Genomic DNA, 14,639 nt, shown 5'->3' with positions numbered 1-14,639 from the left:
CTGCCCCAGCTAATATGCAAAAAGTAAAATATAGGGCCAGGATGTTAATGGGGCCTCTAGGCTGCTGCCAGTCATGTAATTAAAATTCTGTGCTTACAGCTTGTAAACTTCAATGGTCTGTATGTTTTTAGGATACAGTGACAATAATAGAGACTTTTCAGGCAATGTGCTTATCTGATTTTACTGGTGCACATTTGTTAGAAACATCTGGGACATTAAGAAGCAAATGATTCAGATATATTGCTCACATGCCAGTTAATGTTCTTCACATGATTTATCAAACAAGTTTATGAAACATGTGAATTTTTTTCATGAACAAAGCAGGAGCTACATAATTTGTGATGTATGGGCTTCCTCATAAAATCAGCACACATCTAACACATGTGTTACTGTGACAAAGAAAGGGTGGTATTTATTTTGCATGTGACAAAAAAGGGGTGATATAAATTAAATTTTACTCTCACATAATAAAGTACCAATACTGGCATTTATTATAGTCACTATTTTTAAGAGCCCTGTCTCTACTTTGTCATTCAAACTTAAACACATGTATGTACAATCTTCAACCCTATTGTGTGTTTTTCAGGCCTTTTAGTGAGGTTTATTTAAACATCAATTTAGCTGGCCATTTTTATTAGATCATCAAAACTTCAAAAAGCTTAAAGTACTAAGCTCTCACACTGAGCCAATATAATGAAAATCCATTGAGGAATAAATTATCAGCTTTGGGGTTAACCCCCAGGATAACAATTTGCAGTCTTGCTGAGCCCCCCTGTATGAATAGCCCAGTCCAGGGCCTAAATGGGTGTAAAACCTTTTTTACCTCCTCTACCTACCACCCAACAGTTTCTCAAGTGGAGGGGAGTGATTTTCACTAACTCATCAAAGTCAACTCGTGCTGCGCATCCTTGGGTAATAAGAGAGGCTATGACTGTGTTCTCAAGAAAAAGTGAGTCACAGTGCAATACTAGCCCATTCACAGTTGTCATGGCAACTGCAGAGCTGACAAGAAGTGTCAACTGATGGCAGAGGCTGACAGTGGCAAAATTAAAATTGTAAGAGGAACTGTATCAGTACAGCTCAAACCTCATTTCAACAAAAACATAGTGCAGTTATACCCTTATCTAGTCATTCAGTTTAAGTTTTAGTGTGGGAAGTATTTCCTGGCATCTCTGACCCTTCTAAAAACAGCTGCACTGTGGCTTCTTGTAATGACAAAGCAACTTCGGCCCATTATTCAGAGCGATTCAAGCTCACATATTTCTAAGTTGCTGCTTGAGTGTAGGACTAGAATGGAAGTGTGAAAAGAGCTGGAGCTATATCACAGCAATGCCACAGATCAGAGGTTAAAAATGAACTTTAGTAGAGTCCACACTGTTGTGCTGAGAGGGAGAAATAAAAGATGGCGTTTTCTGTTTTGTGCTGTGATGGCATCTGATTGAGTTCAAATCTGAATCATTTGACAGAGAATAGCCAACAGTTTAGGCTCCCCTTCTCTAATGCCTGCTTTCTTTTCCTGTTTTTCTCTCTCCTGAGAACCTTTTCCTGTCACCTGATGGGCAGCGATAAATCCCAGAATTATGGAAAAAGGTTGGAGGTTGAAGTGTTAGTAAGGAACATTGTTTATCCATTTGCAAGTTTTTCACTTAGAAAATGAGACAATTATCACTCATGTGCTGTTCCTCTTATTATCTATAGTAAATAAAATCATGTTCTGGAACAGAAGCTAACTTTGCAAAACTGATGCGTGAATTGCACATTTCACAGACCAACTTCCTTGTGAGCATGCTCTTTCACCAACTGACGTTAGGCAACACATTAGTCATACTGCAAAAGTATTTATACCCGTTGGCATTTTTCTTGTTTTTGTTGCCTTACAACCTGGAATTAACACGGATATTTTGGGGATGTTTTTAGCATTTGATTTGCACGACATGCCAACTGCCTTGAAAATGCTTAATAGTTGCTATTGTAAAGACAACAATAAATACAAAAAAAAAAAGAATGTATATATATATATATATATATATATATATATATATATATATATATACACATACATACATATATATATATATATATATATATATATATATATATATATATATATATATACACATACATACATATACATATATATATATATATATATATATATATATATATATATATATATATATACACATACATACATATACATATATATATATATATATATATACATATACATATACATATATACATATACATATATATATATATATATATACATATACATATATACATATATATATATATATACATATACATATATACATATATACATATACATATACATATATATATATACATATACATATATACATATATATATATATATATACATATACATATATACATATATACATATACATATATATATATATATATATATATATATATGTGTATATATATATATATATATATATGTATACATATATACATATACATACATATATATATATATATATATATATATATACACATATATATATATATATATATATATATATACATACATATACATATATATATATATATATATACACATATATATATATATATATATATATATATATATATATATAGATATCACTCAATAACATATCATTTAATAAAAAAATAAGTATTTAAATTATAGGTTATAATTTAAATACAAACACACATGAACCCAAACAAAAAACACAAACCAAAAACACCAATGGAGGGGAATATTTTTCACAAGTCATTGTCTGATTAATCTGGTTAGTGGGCACTTGAAATTGTACTTGTACATATCAAATGACTACTTATTCAGGTAGGCTTTAAAGATAGGTCTGTGGGTAGGCATGCAGATACATTTCAGTGCCTCTGATGTGTGGGTTCTGCCAGGACAGCTCTAAGGGCTGAGTCATGTTGGTCCAGTGTCGAGACACAAGGCTGATGAACAGGAGCTGCTGGAGATGAGGCACAGAGCATCAATGAACAATCAGGATGTGATAGCGAGGCGAAAAAATCCCCAACCACATGAGCCTCTTCAGTTACCTCCATCTGACCTTTTGATGACAGAAGGATTCACTGAAAGAACACCACCACCCCCAAAGAAATGCAGTCCATGTACGGCACAGCTACAATAAATTTGCAGCTATATGCAGGATAAGAGGTGTACACAAACACTGATAAGGCAGATCACTGCATGACTTGGCTCAGACACAAAGCACAGCGAGGCGTGAAGTTGCTGTTGTGGTGGTATAGGAGAATGGGAATGTGGTGTTTGGTTTCATGTGTGATGGTCAAAAGGTTCTGATTAGCTGAAAGCTGATCCGAAAGTGCTGAATCTCACTTGGCAACATTTTCAGAGACTACAGACTCTAAGCTTTTTAAATCTTTTAATAAAAACAAGAAAATATAATTAAAATGTCCTGAGAAATATTTACAACACAGACATCCTTTGTTTATTCACAACTTATTAATATTTTAACTGTCTATGTACGGAGTCTGTTTGAGAGTTCACCAGCAAACATGACCACCCAAATGTCACTCATCAACAAGGAAGTTGATGAGGGCAGTCCTGGGGGACAGGAAGGCTCGCTTGATGCTGCGCTCGCTCAGAAATTTCTGTCCTATTGCACTCTCCAAAACCAGCTGCTGGACCCGACTGGAATCTTTGGACACCTGTAGAGGGACAGTCACTGTGCCACAAGGCTTGTTGTTTATCTGAAAGCAAGAAATATAACACACAACAGGAGCCATGTTATTAATGTGTTCTGATGAAACTTTTCCATTTAAGCTAGATTCCACCTAACAAATGTTGAAGCTGTACCTAAACTTTTTCCTGGCACATGACTCCCAAAATAACAGACTCCACCTCTCAGTCCACATATACAGTACACTCTTTCAAACACATAGTTAGTGGTAGGTATGGGAAGGGCACTCAGTCTTGCATGTTTAGAAGCAAGTGTATGCGTGCACACGCTGAATGTGATCATGTCTCTGGAAGTGGTTGTAATTAATGGTGTGTGGGTGAGTGTATGTGCGTGTGTGTGTCTGAGCCTACTTAGTTCTGCTTTGGCCTCCATTCTGGTACAAACCCAAAGTGCGTGATTAGAAGAAAGAGGGCGTAAGGATGCCCACAACAGAGAGCTCAGACTGAAGGAAAATCAACATCATCATCATCACTGAGCGCTGGGAGCTCGGATATGTTTTCTCTTTGTGTGTTTGAATTTCTAAAACTGCATTTCTGAGGACCAGTCATTTTGGGAAGATTAGGGCATTTTGGCAAATGTCAGTCCAGGTTAGCTTTGTGTTTAAATTAAGGATAGATAAAGGACTGGGGTAAAAGATTGAGATTGGGCACTTTAGCCCTTTTTGGACTTTTTCAGCAACTTTCTCATTAACCAACCAAGTGCTAATAACAATTAAGCCACCGTGTCCTGAAGACCTTATTTTAAGGCAGATCTGATTTTTTTGACTACCCATCACAGCTAGATGTTCCTTCTGTCAGTGACCCCATGAAAAGTAAAACATGCATGTTTAACTACAGTTTTAGGGGACATTACAGTGAGTAATGTTAATTTCTTGAAGACTCCCTCTACATCTAAGTAATATCTGCCTAAACCTAATCTCAACTTAAACCTAATTGTATCCTAATTATAAAACATATTCAACCTTTAAATCAAATGACAGGACAGGGTTTATTTTTTTTGGTCCAGCTAAGAACACATCCCTATACCGTGACATTGTAAACAGATTTACATCCCTGGAACTGGAGTAAAAGCCCAAACACATAGACATTTACACTTAGAAATTCCACATGATGACATCTGCTGCATAACCAGAAGCTTTCAGTGAGCAGGAAAAAGCAAAAAAAAAAAGCTCACGAGTGAGAATCAGGAATGCCACGATAGTTCTGTAAACTTGTAATTACTGACCAACTTGTCTGTTTGGTTTAAAGTGCATCACTTAACATGGTGACACATAAACACATGCAGGTACGCACACATGTGAACACACTGACTAATCATAGACCCTCTTGAAAATTACAGACTGTTAAAATAATCCATTTTTAACTCTAAAATATTAAGACAGCTTTTTACTCCATTTTCTTCTACTTTCATCCACAGACCAGAAGATCAAGCTACCACCAGTAGGTGTTTATGTCATCCTACCAGTACAGACAGCTCCACAAAGTCAGGGACCTCCAGATACTGGGAGTCCACAGTCGGCCAGGACTGCTGTAGGACATCTCCTCCTCGCTGAAGGATCGGGCTCTGGGGGTTTTTCACCTGGCAAAGACCTGGGACAGATCCACAAGGGGACAAACATGAACATTACTGAGAAAACTTTGTCAGTCTAAATATAAATATGGTCAGATATAGCTATTAGAACAGCACAGCTAATGTGTGGGAATAAGAATAACAAATAGTTAGAAAATAGCTGAGGATCAAGACGAAGGGTCAAACAACAACCCGGTTGCCCTTCTGCCTCCTATCCTGACAGAGTTACGCCAGCGAATGTACATCCTACTGGAGGCAAAAGGGAAGGATGTGAACTTCCTCTATCCTGAACTGTGTGTGTAAATTTACAACCAACTAATGAGAGTGAGAAGTCCAGCGTGGCTGAGTGCAGCAGAGGTCGCATGTCCCTCATCTGTCTGCCATGTTTAAAAAACCATGTACGTGAGCACAAACATAACAACATTCCTTCCTCCTAGCCATCATCTGTCAGGTTTTCCTGACTCGAGCTATTAGCTAGAGCCCCTCTTTTCTCAGCTGTGTGCTGAAAGCTTGTGTATGTGTATCAACAACAATCAAGGGATGTCCTCCAGGCTAGAGTGAGGGCAAGCCTCTACACAAGGCATGAAAAGTGACGCTACATTTTCCTCTCTATTGTTTATTTGCTGCAATGGTCTAACAGCACTACCTTCTTCTAGGAAGGATAATTGATGTATTTTGGATAAAATGTAGTGCACTTGCTATTAGTAAAAAAAAATTTAATTTTATGCTTTTTCTTGCCTATTCATCAGCTACTATTATTACACCTGGGCATTCAGCAGTGCTTCGAGTGTCAACAACATAGTTATCAGACACAAGTTCCTTTTAAAAACGTGAAAAAATACCTAATTTAAGTAAAAACTAACATTTCATTACCATTTGTCAATCTTAAATTTAGTTAAAGAAGGTAAATCCTGCATCTCTGATGTTCAACATGACAGCTGACAGCTGCATTTATTTTGAGTCAAACGTTTAACATCAGATGAATGAGTCTATGTGAGAGGGAAATGTATCATTTTCAGACAATTTGATCGTCACCAACCTGCCCAAAGTTCAGAGGCCAAGTGAGGAACCATGGGGGCCGTCATCATAACCAAGGCAGCCAGAGCTTCCTCAAACTCCACACTATGCTGCAACACCCTTACTGTTGCACTCTAAAAACACACACACACAGCGGTAAAAATGTGATTCTTAGAGAGTTTAAACAGTAACTGTGACAGGTTTCTTTTAAGATAATAAAGGCACACTCACACTTAGCGTGTTGGTGAGTCCCATTAGACGAGAGATGGCTGCGTTGAAAAGGAAGTCCTCTGTGAAGTGAGCGGTCACCTGAAAATATCAACACAGTAAGCTCTTAGTTTGGTTATTAGATATATGGATGCTTACATGGAAGGGCTGTGTGAGGGAACATTTTTGAGTCTGCCATTGATGAGTCATTACAAAACAACAACAAGCTTAAAGCGGCCTCCCTTTTATGATCATGTGCAACAGCTGAAAGTGCACAGAACAAGCATTCCCATGCTTAGCCTGCTGGGAAGAAGAACCCATTTGGGAAAGGCCTTAGGAGGAGGCTGATCAATGTGGCTTTTCTGTGGGACACATCAAAGGACATCTTGGGCTTTGAGGCCTTATAGCAAACAGCCTGAGGTCATTTAAAAGCTCAGGCTCTGATGGGAGGGGGGAAGAGAGTCCAACCTGGCAGCCAAAGGAGGCTATTTATAAAGTGTGAAAGGAGACAGAGTGGATTTAAAATCAATTTTCATTCCCTTCTGCTGCTGGCTTTTTACTCTGGGGGTTTCAGGTTGCCACGGATGCTAGGACACTGGACTTTATACTGTCAAATGACTAAAGGAAATAAAGTAATACTAGATATTTAAAAACATTCAGCAGATAACTGGAACTGGCAGAGAAATCCTTTTCACAGTAGACTAAAATAAAAACAAACTTTTTTATTTTAAAAATTAGAGTTTTGAAGACAGGTACATAGCTGACCCCTGCTGGTAAGAATTTCTTCAACACATCGGTTTTAATAACATCAGCATGATACTTTTTAAGCCAATTTACCATAAGATTGCAGTCAAATGCTGCAGAGCAGCTACCTCTTGAATTGCATAGTTCTTGTTTCCCCAGATCTTTCTGGCCTCTCCCAGCTCTTTCTTTTTCAGCAGGGAGGGGTTGGGGACATCTCCGAGTTCCCGCGCTCCTCTCAGCTTGGTCACCAGCTGCCACAGTCGAGACTGCCATCGCAGAACCCCAGGAAGAGCATCAGCTATATAGTGGGTAAACACACACGCACAGAAGCAAAGTATACTGTGACACATACGTAGAAAGAAATACATTTTGAAGATCTGAGTAATACATTTGAAGAGAATTATTTGTTAGTAGGTTACAGTTTTTGCTGTAAAGACAACATTTAATCTTAAAGAAAAGCAAACATCATCATCATTATTCTTATTTCTACTTCGTGATTAACTCAGTGTGTCTGTGTCTTTTGCAGCAGCAGTTAGGCTCACTCTTGACATTCCAGAGGATGTCTTGTTCAGGCGGTGCAGCGTAAAGGATGTAGAGGCGAACTGTGTCCACGCCGTACTGCTGCACCACCTCCTGCGGATCCAGACCATTGTGTTTCGACTTGCTCATCTTCTCCCATGTCACCTCAATACGGCTACCGCTCAACGCCACTGGCTCCTTATCTAGAAGAAGAAGGGGATGTGTCAGCAGTCAAAGCTGGAAAAATAAACATTTCTCTCTGGGAATCTCACAGGTTTTGTTTTTAAATAGTAAGAGCTTATCAGTAATCACATTGTGTTTGTTCATTTAATTCTGCTGTAACAGTTTCAAATGCGTCACTTGGTTTGTTTCCTAACTTTTCTTTTAGAGAAAAAAAATAATCTGTATTTTAAAGTCTATAATGTTTGGTAAGGAACTCCTGTTTATTCAGCTACCATACAAAAGATAAACGCTCCCTTTAGCATGATGCCAGTCATAAGAGACCTTCCGTCTCCTCGACAGATTTCATGTAATTGGGCTTTTGCCAAAAGTAACTGGTGTACCTCTTGTTCACTTGGGAGAAGCAATAAAAGGCAAGCCTGGCGGGGATTTAAATTCACAGTAAAGACAAGAAGAAGAGAGATAGCAGCATCACCTATGATTAAAAGAAGAATCCATTTCCATCATATGGCTCTGTTTTGCTCAGAGGAGCAAATGAGGGGAAGCCCTCTCCTTTTCCATCAGTTACAAAAGTATTACATTAACAAGCACACTGTAGATTCAAGTAGTGTGTACCTGTGAAGTCTATTTCTTCTCTCTTCAGGTACTGGCCGCTGTCTGCCAGTTTAAAGGTCTGGCCCTTGATCAGACCCTGGACGAGGAGTTTCCAAAAAGGTTCCCTGAAAAGCAAAAAGGATTCACTGACATGTATAAAATATTTACGAATGCCAGAACTAGATAAATTGCAGTGCACTCCACCTGTGAGCCACGAGTCCTTGATCCTTGCAGAAGTGACAGAGGAAGCGAGCATAGTACAAATGCATGACAGCATGTTCTTTGCCGCCGATGTAAACGTCTACAGGCAGCCAGTGATCTGCTAGGTTGCGCTCGAAAGGCCTGCAGAGAAAAAGCTAATTTACTGATGATTTTAAAGAAATTGTTATTGCCTCCCATCAAATAAATGGCTTCTTATTTGACCTTTTTTTTATTATTGAAAAAACACAGAGGCTTCATGTTTATGAAAGCAAATGTAGATGTTCAGACTAAAAGCTTGCAACAATTGGCATATATACTTATATAAATTCTTTCTATAAATCTTTTTCCATTGCCTATATAATTACCACCAATTCCACTGTTACTTTATCTTATCATATGCTACAGCAGAGTATATGTGTCATTTATTTGCCCTTTCATATTTTTATATGTAGCTAAAATGGTCCAAAGTGACTTACTTTGCTTTTAAAGCTAATGCTTTTATCTTATAATTATTGTTGTTAGGTTAGATTTTTGTGAAATGTGTAAATTTCAAATTATATTCTTAAATTTACATGAACAGTAATATAGTTTAGTATATAGTTTGTAAAATCTATGCTTTTTTATGACATGCACACATGCTTCCTGCAGGGGGCAGGCTCATTCTGACACATAAGGGTCCAGGGATGTGGAGAACAACAGCACCCTGTAGCCTCTTTTCTTAAACTGGCCTCTCACTTACAGTGAGAAAAAAAAAGCTTCACATGTTTACAGTTAACTAAAGTTATTTCTTTAGCTCTTAACAGGGCAGCTGTGTGTCATATTATCAGCAGTATTGATGCTGTTTAAGGCACACTGCTTTCTATGTCTCACTTCACACCTCTCTGCCTCTCACCTTCCGTCTATGGTTGAGTCTCCAGATGATTGAACCAAGGAGGAAAAAAAACTAATGAAGTCACAAAGCTGAATTAATTTAGCTTGTCTGGAGGCATCGAGTCAAGAAAATCTAACACACAACTATATAACACCCCCTCTCATTTCCTTCCTCTTATTTGCTACTTCCATCATCTTTTGCTTCTTATTTTCATTTTTTCCTCCTGTGCACATGAGCCTCAGTAGGCCAGCCAAAATGCCCAAATAGTGTAATTACTTTTTCTGTTGCACCATAATCTGTCCAGTTTGCAAAAGCAATAGAGAGAGCAGTCCCCTTCCCTTTTAAAGCAGCTTTACTGCTAGGTCAGGGCACTGAGAAATTAATCTCTTTTGTTAAGCTCTGGGTATCGCCACCATCCCAGCAGGTGACAGCCATGGCTCCATAATCTCTGTTGGCAGACAGTGAAACTTTGAGGAAAGTGTGCTGCATATATATGTGTGTGTATGTGTGTTTGTGTGCATTCAGACAGTATATGAATGTTGTAAACAGGTAAGTGGGAGAGAGAATGTGAAATGCACAGCGAGTATAATTTTATGGTCCAGTACAAGATTTCCAAAAATCTACTAAATATAATGCTTATGTTAAGGTAAATTGTGTGTGTGTGTGTGTGTGTGTGTGTGTGTGAGAGAGAGAGAGAGAGAGAGAGAGAGAGAGAGAGCGAGAGCAAGAGAGAGAGAGAGAGAGAGAGAGAGAGAGAGAGAGAATGTATGTAAGAGAGACAGGAGAAAATAAAATGTGTGTTTACATATCAGAGATAACAGAGAATGTATACTGATCTAAACAGATATACTTAAATCTATTGCTACAGAACACTCTGAAACTTTCTTTTTTTCCCACAGTGTGACAAAAAACACAAGCTCAAGGAAAAGCACGCAATAAGTTCACTCGAGAGACAAGAACAAATGAAAAAAGAGCTAAATGAAGTCTCTGGAGGTGTCTACACATACCTGTCTGCATTGTGAGGGTCTACATATCGAAAGTAATACCAGGCTGAGTCTACAAATGTGTCCATGGTGTCAGTCTCCCTCCTCGCTGGGCCCTTGCATCTGACGGGGGAGAAACAAACAGACATGGTTGGCAGAAGCAGCACAACAATTAATATTAGTTCGACAAATTAGAGCAAATGAATGATCTGTGTTTGCGTGGGTCAGAGAAATGTGTGTTTGGGTATAAAGCTGGCTCCATCTGGCTGTCGGGGTCATGTCCCTGCAGAGAAGCACAGCTGAAGCCAGACTGGCACCACAGCTCTGTTCTTGTGCCCCGACTAACAAGCTGTGCTAACAGAGAACAAACTGGCAGGCCTCAGTCATGATCATGTGTTTGTGTTGGAAATGCCACCATGTGGTTCTTTCTGTCCAAGCCAAACAACACTTTGGGGAGTGATGCAAATGCACAGGAGAGGACATCCATAAAGACATGAGAGAAAAAGAGTTTTCACAGGATGATCGTTTGGTACATAATAAAAAAGAAAAAAAAAATTAAATGAAACAACAAGAGAGTCTGCCTTTTAGTTTATAATGAGTCTCAACTGATTTGAAACTGATGTGCCAGAAAGATAAACAGTAAAACGGCTTTCAGCTTTGCCACGGTTTGCACAGCAGCTCCGGTATTGTTACCTGGACCTTTTGGGATGTCTTTGCATTGTTCTACTGTCTAATTGTCTAACAATGAAATTTTGTAACAACACACTCACAAACAGACACACTGAGAGGCAAAAGCGTCTCGACCACCTACCATACCAGTCTATAATAAGGCTGTGATGATGAGGTAAGAGCTAAGAGTTGCCTAGCAACAAGGCTAAGGTGCAGCAAGGTTAATGTTTGGAAACCAGGTGTTGTTTCATATGATGAGAACACAGCAGTATAACAAAACTTAGCCATCAGGAAACAAGACAAAAACAGGAACCTCTCAAAAAATGGAGAAAAAAAAATATTAGTATCAGATGTCCTGTCTTGGTTTAGACAGCCGGCCAATCAGATGCTTGACTGTGTCTTTTGAGAAACAGCTTCTATTTAGTATTATCTAAGTTAAGATCAGGCAACAAACACAAGAAGTACAATAGCAAAACTAGATAACTGGATCTGGCGCAACTGGTGCCTGAGTGTCCAAAATGACTGAGTGTGTGAGACTGAGGACAAGCCAGAAAAAGCCAAAAGGCTCTCAAACAGATGCAGAACGAGAAGCAGCTGCCCACTCCATGAAAGTCCTCTTGCAAGAGAAAACAGTTCCCCATCTGCTGTGTGTGTCTGTGTGACTGCCGAACAAAAACCAGGAGGTCTCCCTGTTTACCGGTACCTGTGAATATATGGAGCACACACTTGAACACACACCCTCCTAATCAGACTAAGCCGTGGCAGGCTTCAGTTGGCAGGCTAATTTATAGTGCTGCAGAGGGTCGGAGACGAGATGAGCACACAGGAAATGACTTCCTCAAGGACAGATAAAACTCTGTTTTTGCCTCCCATCTCTCACCACCCTGCTTGTCTGTGTTCCACTAACTTTAATTGGACATGGTCGACAAGTGAGGAGAACAAATTTTGACAGACACTCAACAACGAAGGGGAGATGGGAGATAACGGCGTCTTTATGATTATTGCCATCAATCATCGCTGATGGGAGGAATTAAAGTAGCTTCGCGGAAGCGAGTAAATACAATTTGATGACTTTTGCCATCTGCAACTGAGAGGGCCTTAGGTTTAATTAACATGGTGTCTTGACGGTGATTACTGTTATTCAGAGAGGAATTCCCGTGTCAGCAAGGGACTCCGGAGACACCAGCTGAGTAGTCATTCTGCATTTTCAAGCGCATTCACGAGATGGGTTGCCTACTGGAGAGTATGTGATTACGGCTTTGTACAAAAGGTTAATGCATCCGCATGTACAGTGTTTGTGTGTCTCTCTCGAAGCACAGCTGGCTTATGTAACCTCCACTTTTATCTCACACTGCTCTTGTCATAGATGCAACCCAATGCATAACCCAGTGTGAACCAAAGTATTAATCACACAATTTACAGGCTGTCTCTGAATACTCTTTGTTCCTGTGAAGCTGTTAGTCTTCTCTGCTCGCCTGACAGCAGCGAGCTGACAGTGGCGAGCTGATCTCCTGAGGAAACACAGGAAATATGGAAGAGAGACAGTCACCGGAAATGGCTTATTTATAATTTAATTCTTACCCCACAATACAAAAGTGCTCAAAAACAAACTATGCTGAATCCCATTTACAATACCAAGCAGCTCAATGCAAAGCTGCTGTGTGTTGATGCCACCACTTAGTGGTGATTCAGTGACTTATTTGAGGGCTCTTCAGAAGGGTGATAGCTTTGAAAATAGGTCAGAGATCCACAACTGAATAAAAATACTGAGGCATTACTGTGTAAGATCATTTGTTGACTTCCTGTACATATTTGAACAATATTTTTTATGTTCTACTGGATGAAATTTACAAAATTAAAGATAAATGGTACACAATCTCTATGAGATTTGCACTCACAATTAATAAGAGTACTAGACCACAGTGCTTTCAAAGTGAAATAAAGATAGTAAATAAAGCTTTTCTCTGCTGTTTCACTATTCATCAGAACACTTTCACATTTATCTTCTGCTGGACAAAACATTACAGTGTTAACTGGTTTCCACTGGTTTGTTTTGAAAGACAGCATACTGAATATGTCACACAGCATTAGTGAGGCGTTTCCAGACACGCATTAACGCACCCCTACACCAGTACAGAAGCTGAACTACCCACAAATAACAAGCTGGATGATCCTTTGCCTCTTTAGCCCAGAGGACATGATTTACAGAAATTATCTCAACTTTTGATTTGTCAGCTTGTAGGGTAGTTTTAAACTTCACCTCAGGGTTTCTGCTGTCTTTTGTTTTCCCTACTTTTGAAATGCATTAATCTATGCTGTTTAATTAATAACAAGTCTGAAATTTATTTTATTTGTTAATCTCGGGGCAAAAACACTGACATCACATTTTCTTCTTCATGTCTGCTTCTTCATGACCGGCTAACCACTAGTAAGACTAGCAAGATAAAATAAACTATCTTAATTTCTGAATAATGTGAGAGAATGCTTTACACAGAGGAGCAAAATAAAATTGAAACCAGTGGCAGATACAATGAAAAGGCCAAACACATGACAGAAGAACTAGAAATGATAAGATCTAATTTATATTCATAAAACCACAAGAATTAAAATTTAAACATTTTAAAAATCTTTTGCAAAGATGAACGTTTTAAGAAAAGATCTAAAAAGGAAAATGTGTAGCCCAATTTTTTCAAGCAGGGATGCTGACAGCTAAAACCTGATCCCATCTTTGTCACAAACTGACCTTGAAATGATCAGCGGGGCTCCACCCGCTGACATCAGCTGTCAGACAGGCTCATACCTGGTAACTTAGTCTGGGATGTATTAAAGGAAAAGCCACTTAACACATTAAAACCTGATGCAACTCGTGTGTATTGCCATTCCCCTGACTAGAGGGACCCTCAGCTCTGAATGTGTACAGACAATAAAGGCAAAAAAGAAAAAATGTTTTGATTAAACATACAGTTCTCCTCTGGATTACAAAGGAGTCTAATTAAAACACACATTAATCAATTCTCAGGATTCTCACCTGGGACATTTGCAGTTGACCCAGTCATGTGCAGTTTCAAGAGGCGACGCCCCTTTTCCTGTGAGGGATGCCACCTTTGGCAGAGTAACTGGCAACTCATCCTCAGGGACTGCAATGGCACCACAGGATCCACAATGCACCACAGGAATGGGTGTGCCCCAGTACCTCTGTCTGGATATCAACCAGTCCCTGAGCTTGGAGCTGGTAAGGTGGCCTCCGATCTTCTCCTCTCTGGCTTTCTGGGTAATGGAATCAAAGGCCTGCTCTCTGGTAAGGCCTGAGAACTAAACAAGAAAGTCATAATAATTTTATATTTATTAAGTTGTGCAGCA

At 39.0% G+C, this 14,639-nt stretch overlaps 1 protein-coding gene across 1 annotated transcript in view; it reads right to left on the bottom strand.

Moving 5' to 3' along the window:
• Positions 1 to 3,392: 3,392 nt before the first annotated feature.
• Positions 3,393 to 14,639, bottom strand: part of lars2 (leucyl-tRNA synthetase 2, mitochondrial) — a 30,979-nt gene continuing 19,732 nt past the window's right edge. Inside the window, exons 12-21 of the mRNA XM_041988639.1 lie at positions 14,308 to 14,591; positions 10,635 to 10,733; positions 8,760 to 8,897; positions 8,577 to 8,680; positions 7,805 to 7,984; positions 7,391 to 7,560; positions 6,543 to 6,620; positions 6,334 to 6,445; positions 5,187 to 5,314; positions 3,393 to 3,735 (exon numbers count right to left, since the gene is read on the bottom strand). Coding sequence (XP_041844573.1) covers positions 3,556 to 3,735; positions 5,187 to 5,314; positions 6,334 to 6,445; positions 6,543 to 6,620; positions 7,391 to 7,560; positions 7,805 to 7,984; positions 8,577 to 8,680; positions 8,760 to 8,897; positions 10,635 to 10,733; positions 14,308 to 14,591 — 1,473 coding nt within the window. The 3' untranslated portion in view covers positions 3,393 to 3,555. The remainder of the gene's footprint in view (positions 3,736 to 5,186; positions 5,315 to 6,333; positions 6,446 to 6,542; positions 6,621 to 7,390; positions 7,561 to 7,804; positions 7,985 to 8,576; positions 8,681 to 8,759; positions 8,898 to 10,634; positions 10,734 to 14,307; positions 14,592 to 14,639) is intronic.

The sequence above is a fragment of the Melanotaenia boesemani genome, chromosome 6 (assembly GCF_017639745.1).
Source record: "Melanotaenia boesemani isolate fMelBoe1 chromosome 6, fMelBoe1.pri, whole genome shotgun sequence".
NCBI lineage: Eukaryota > Metazoa > Chordata > Actinopteri > Atheriniformes > Melanotaeniidae > Melanotaenia > Melanotaenia boesemani.
Note: the sequence above shows the minus strand (reverse complement) of the source record. Positions and strands in the feature narration are given on the sequence as shown.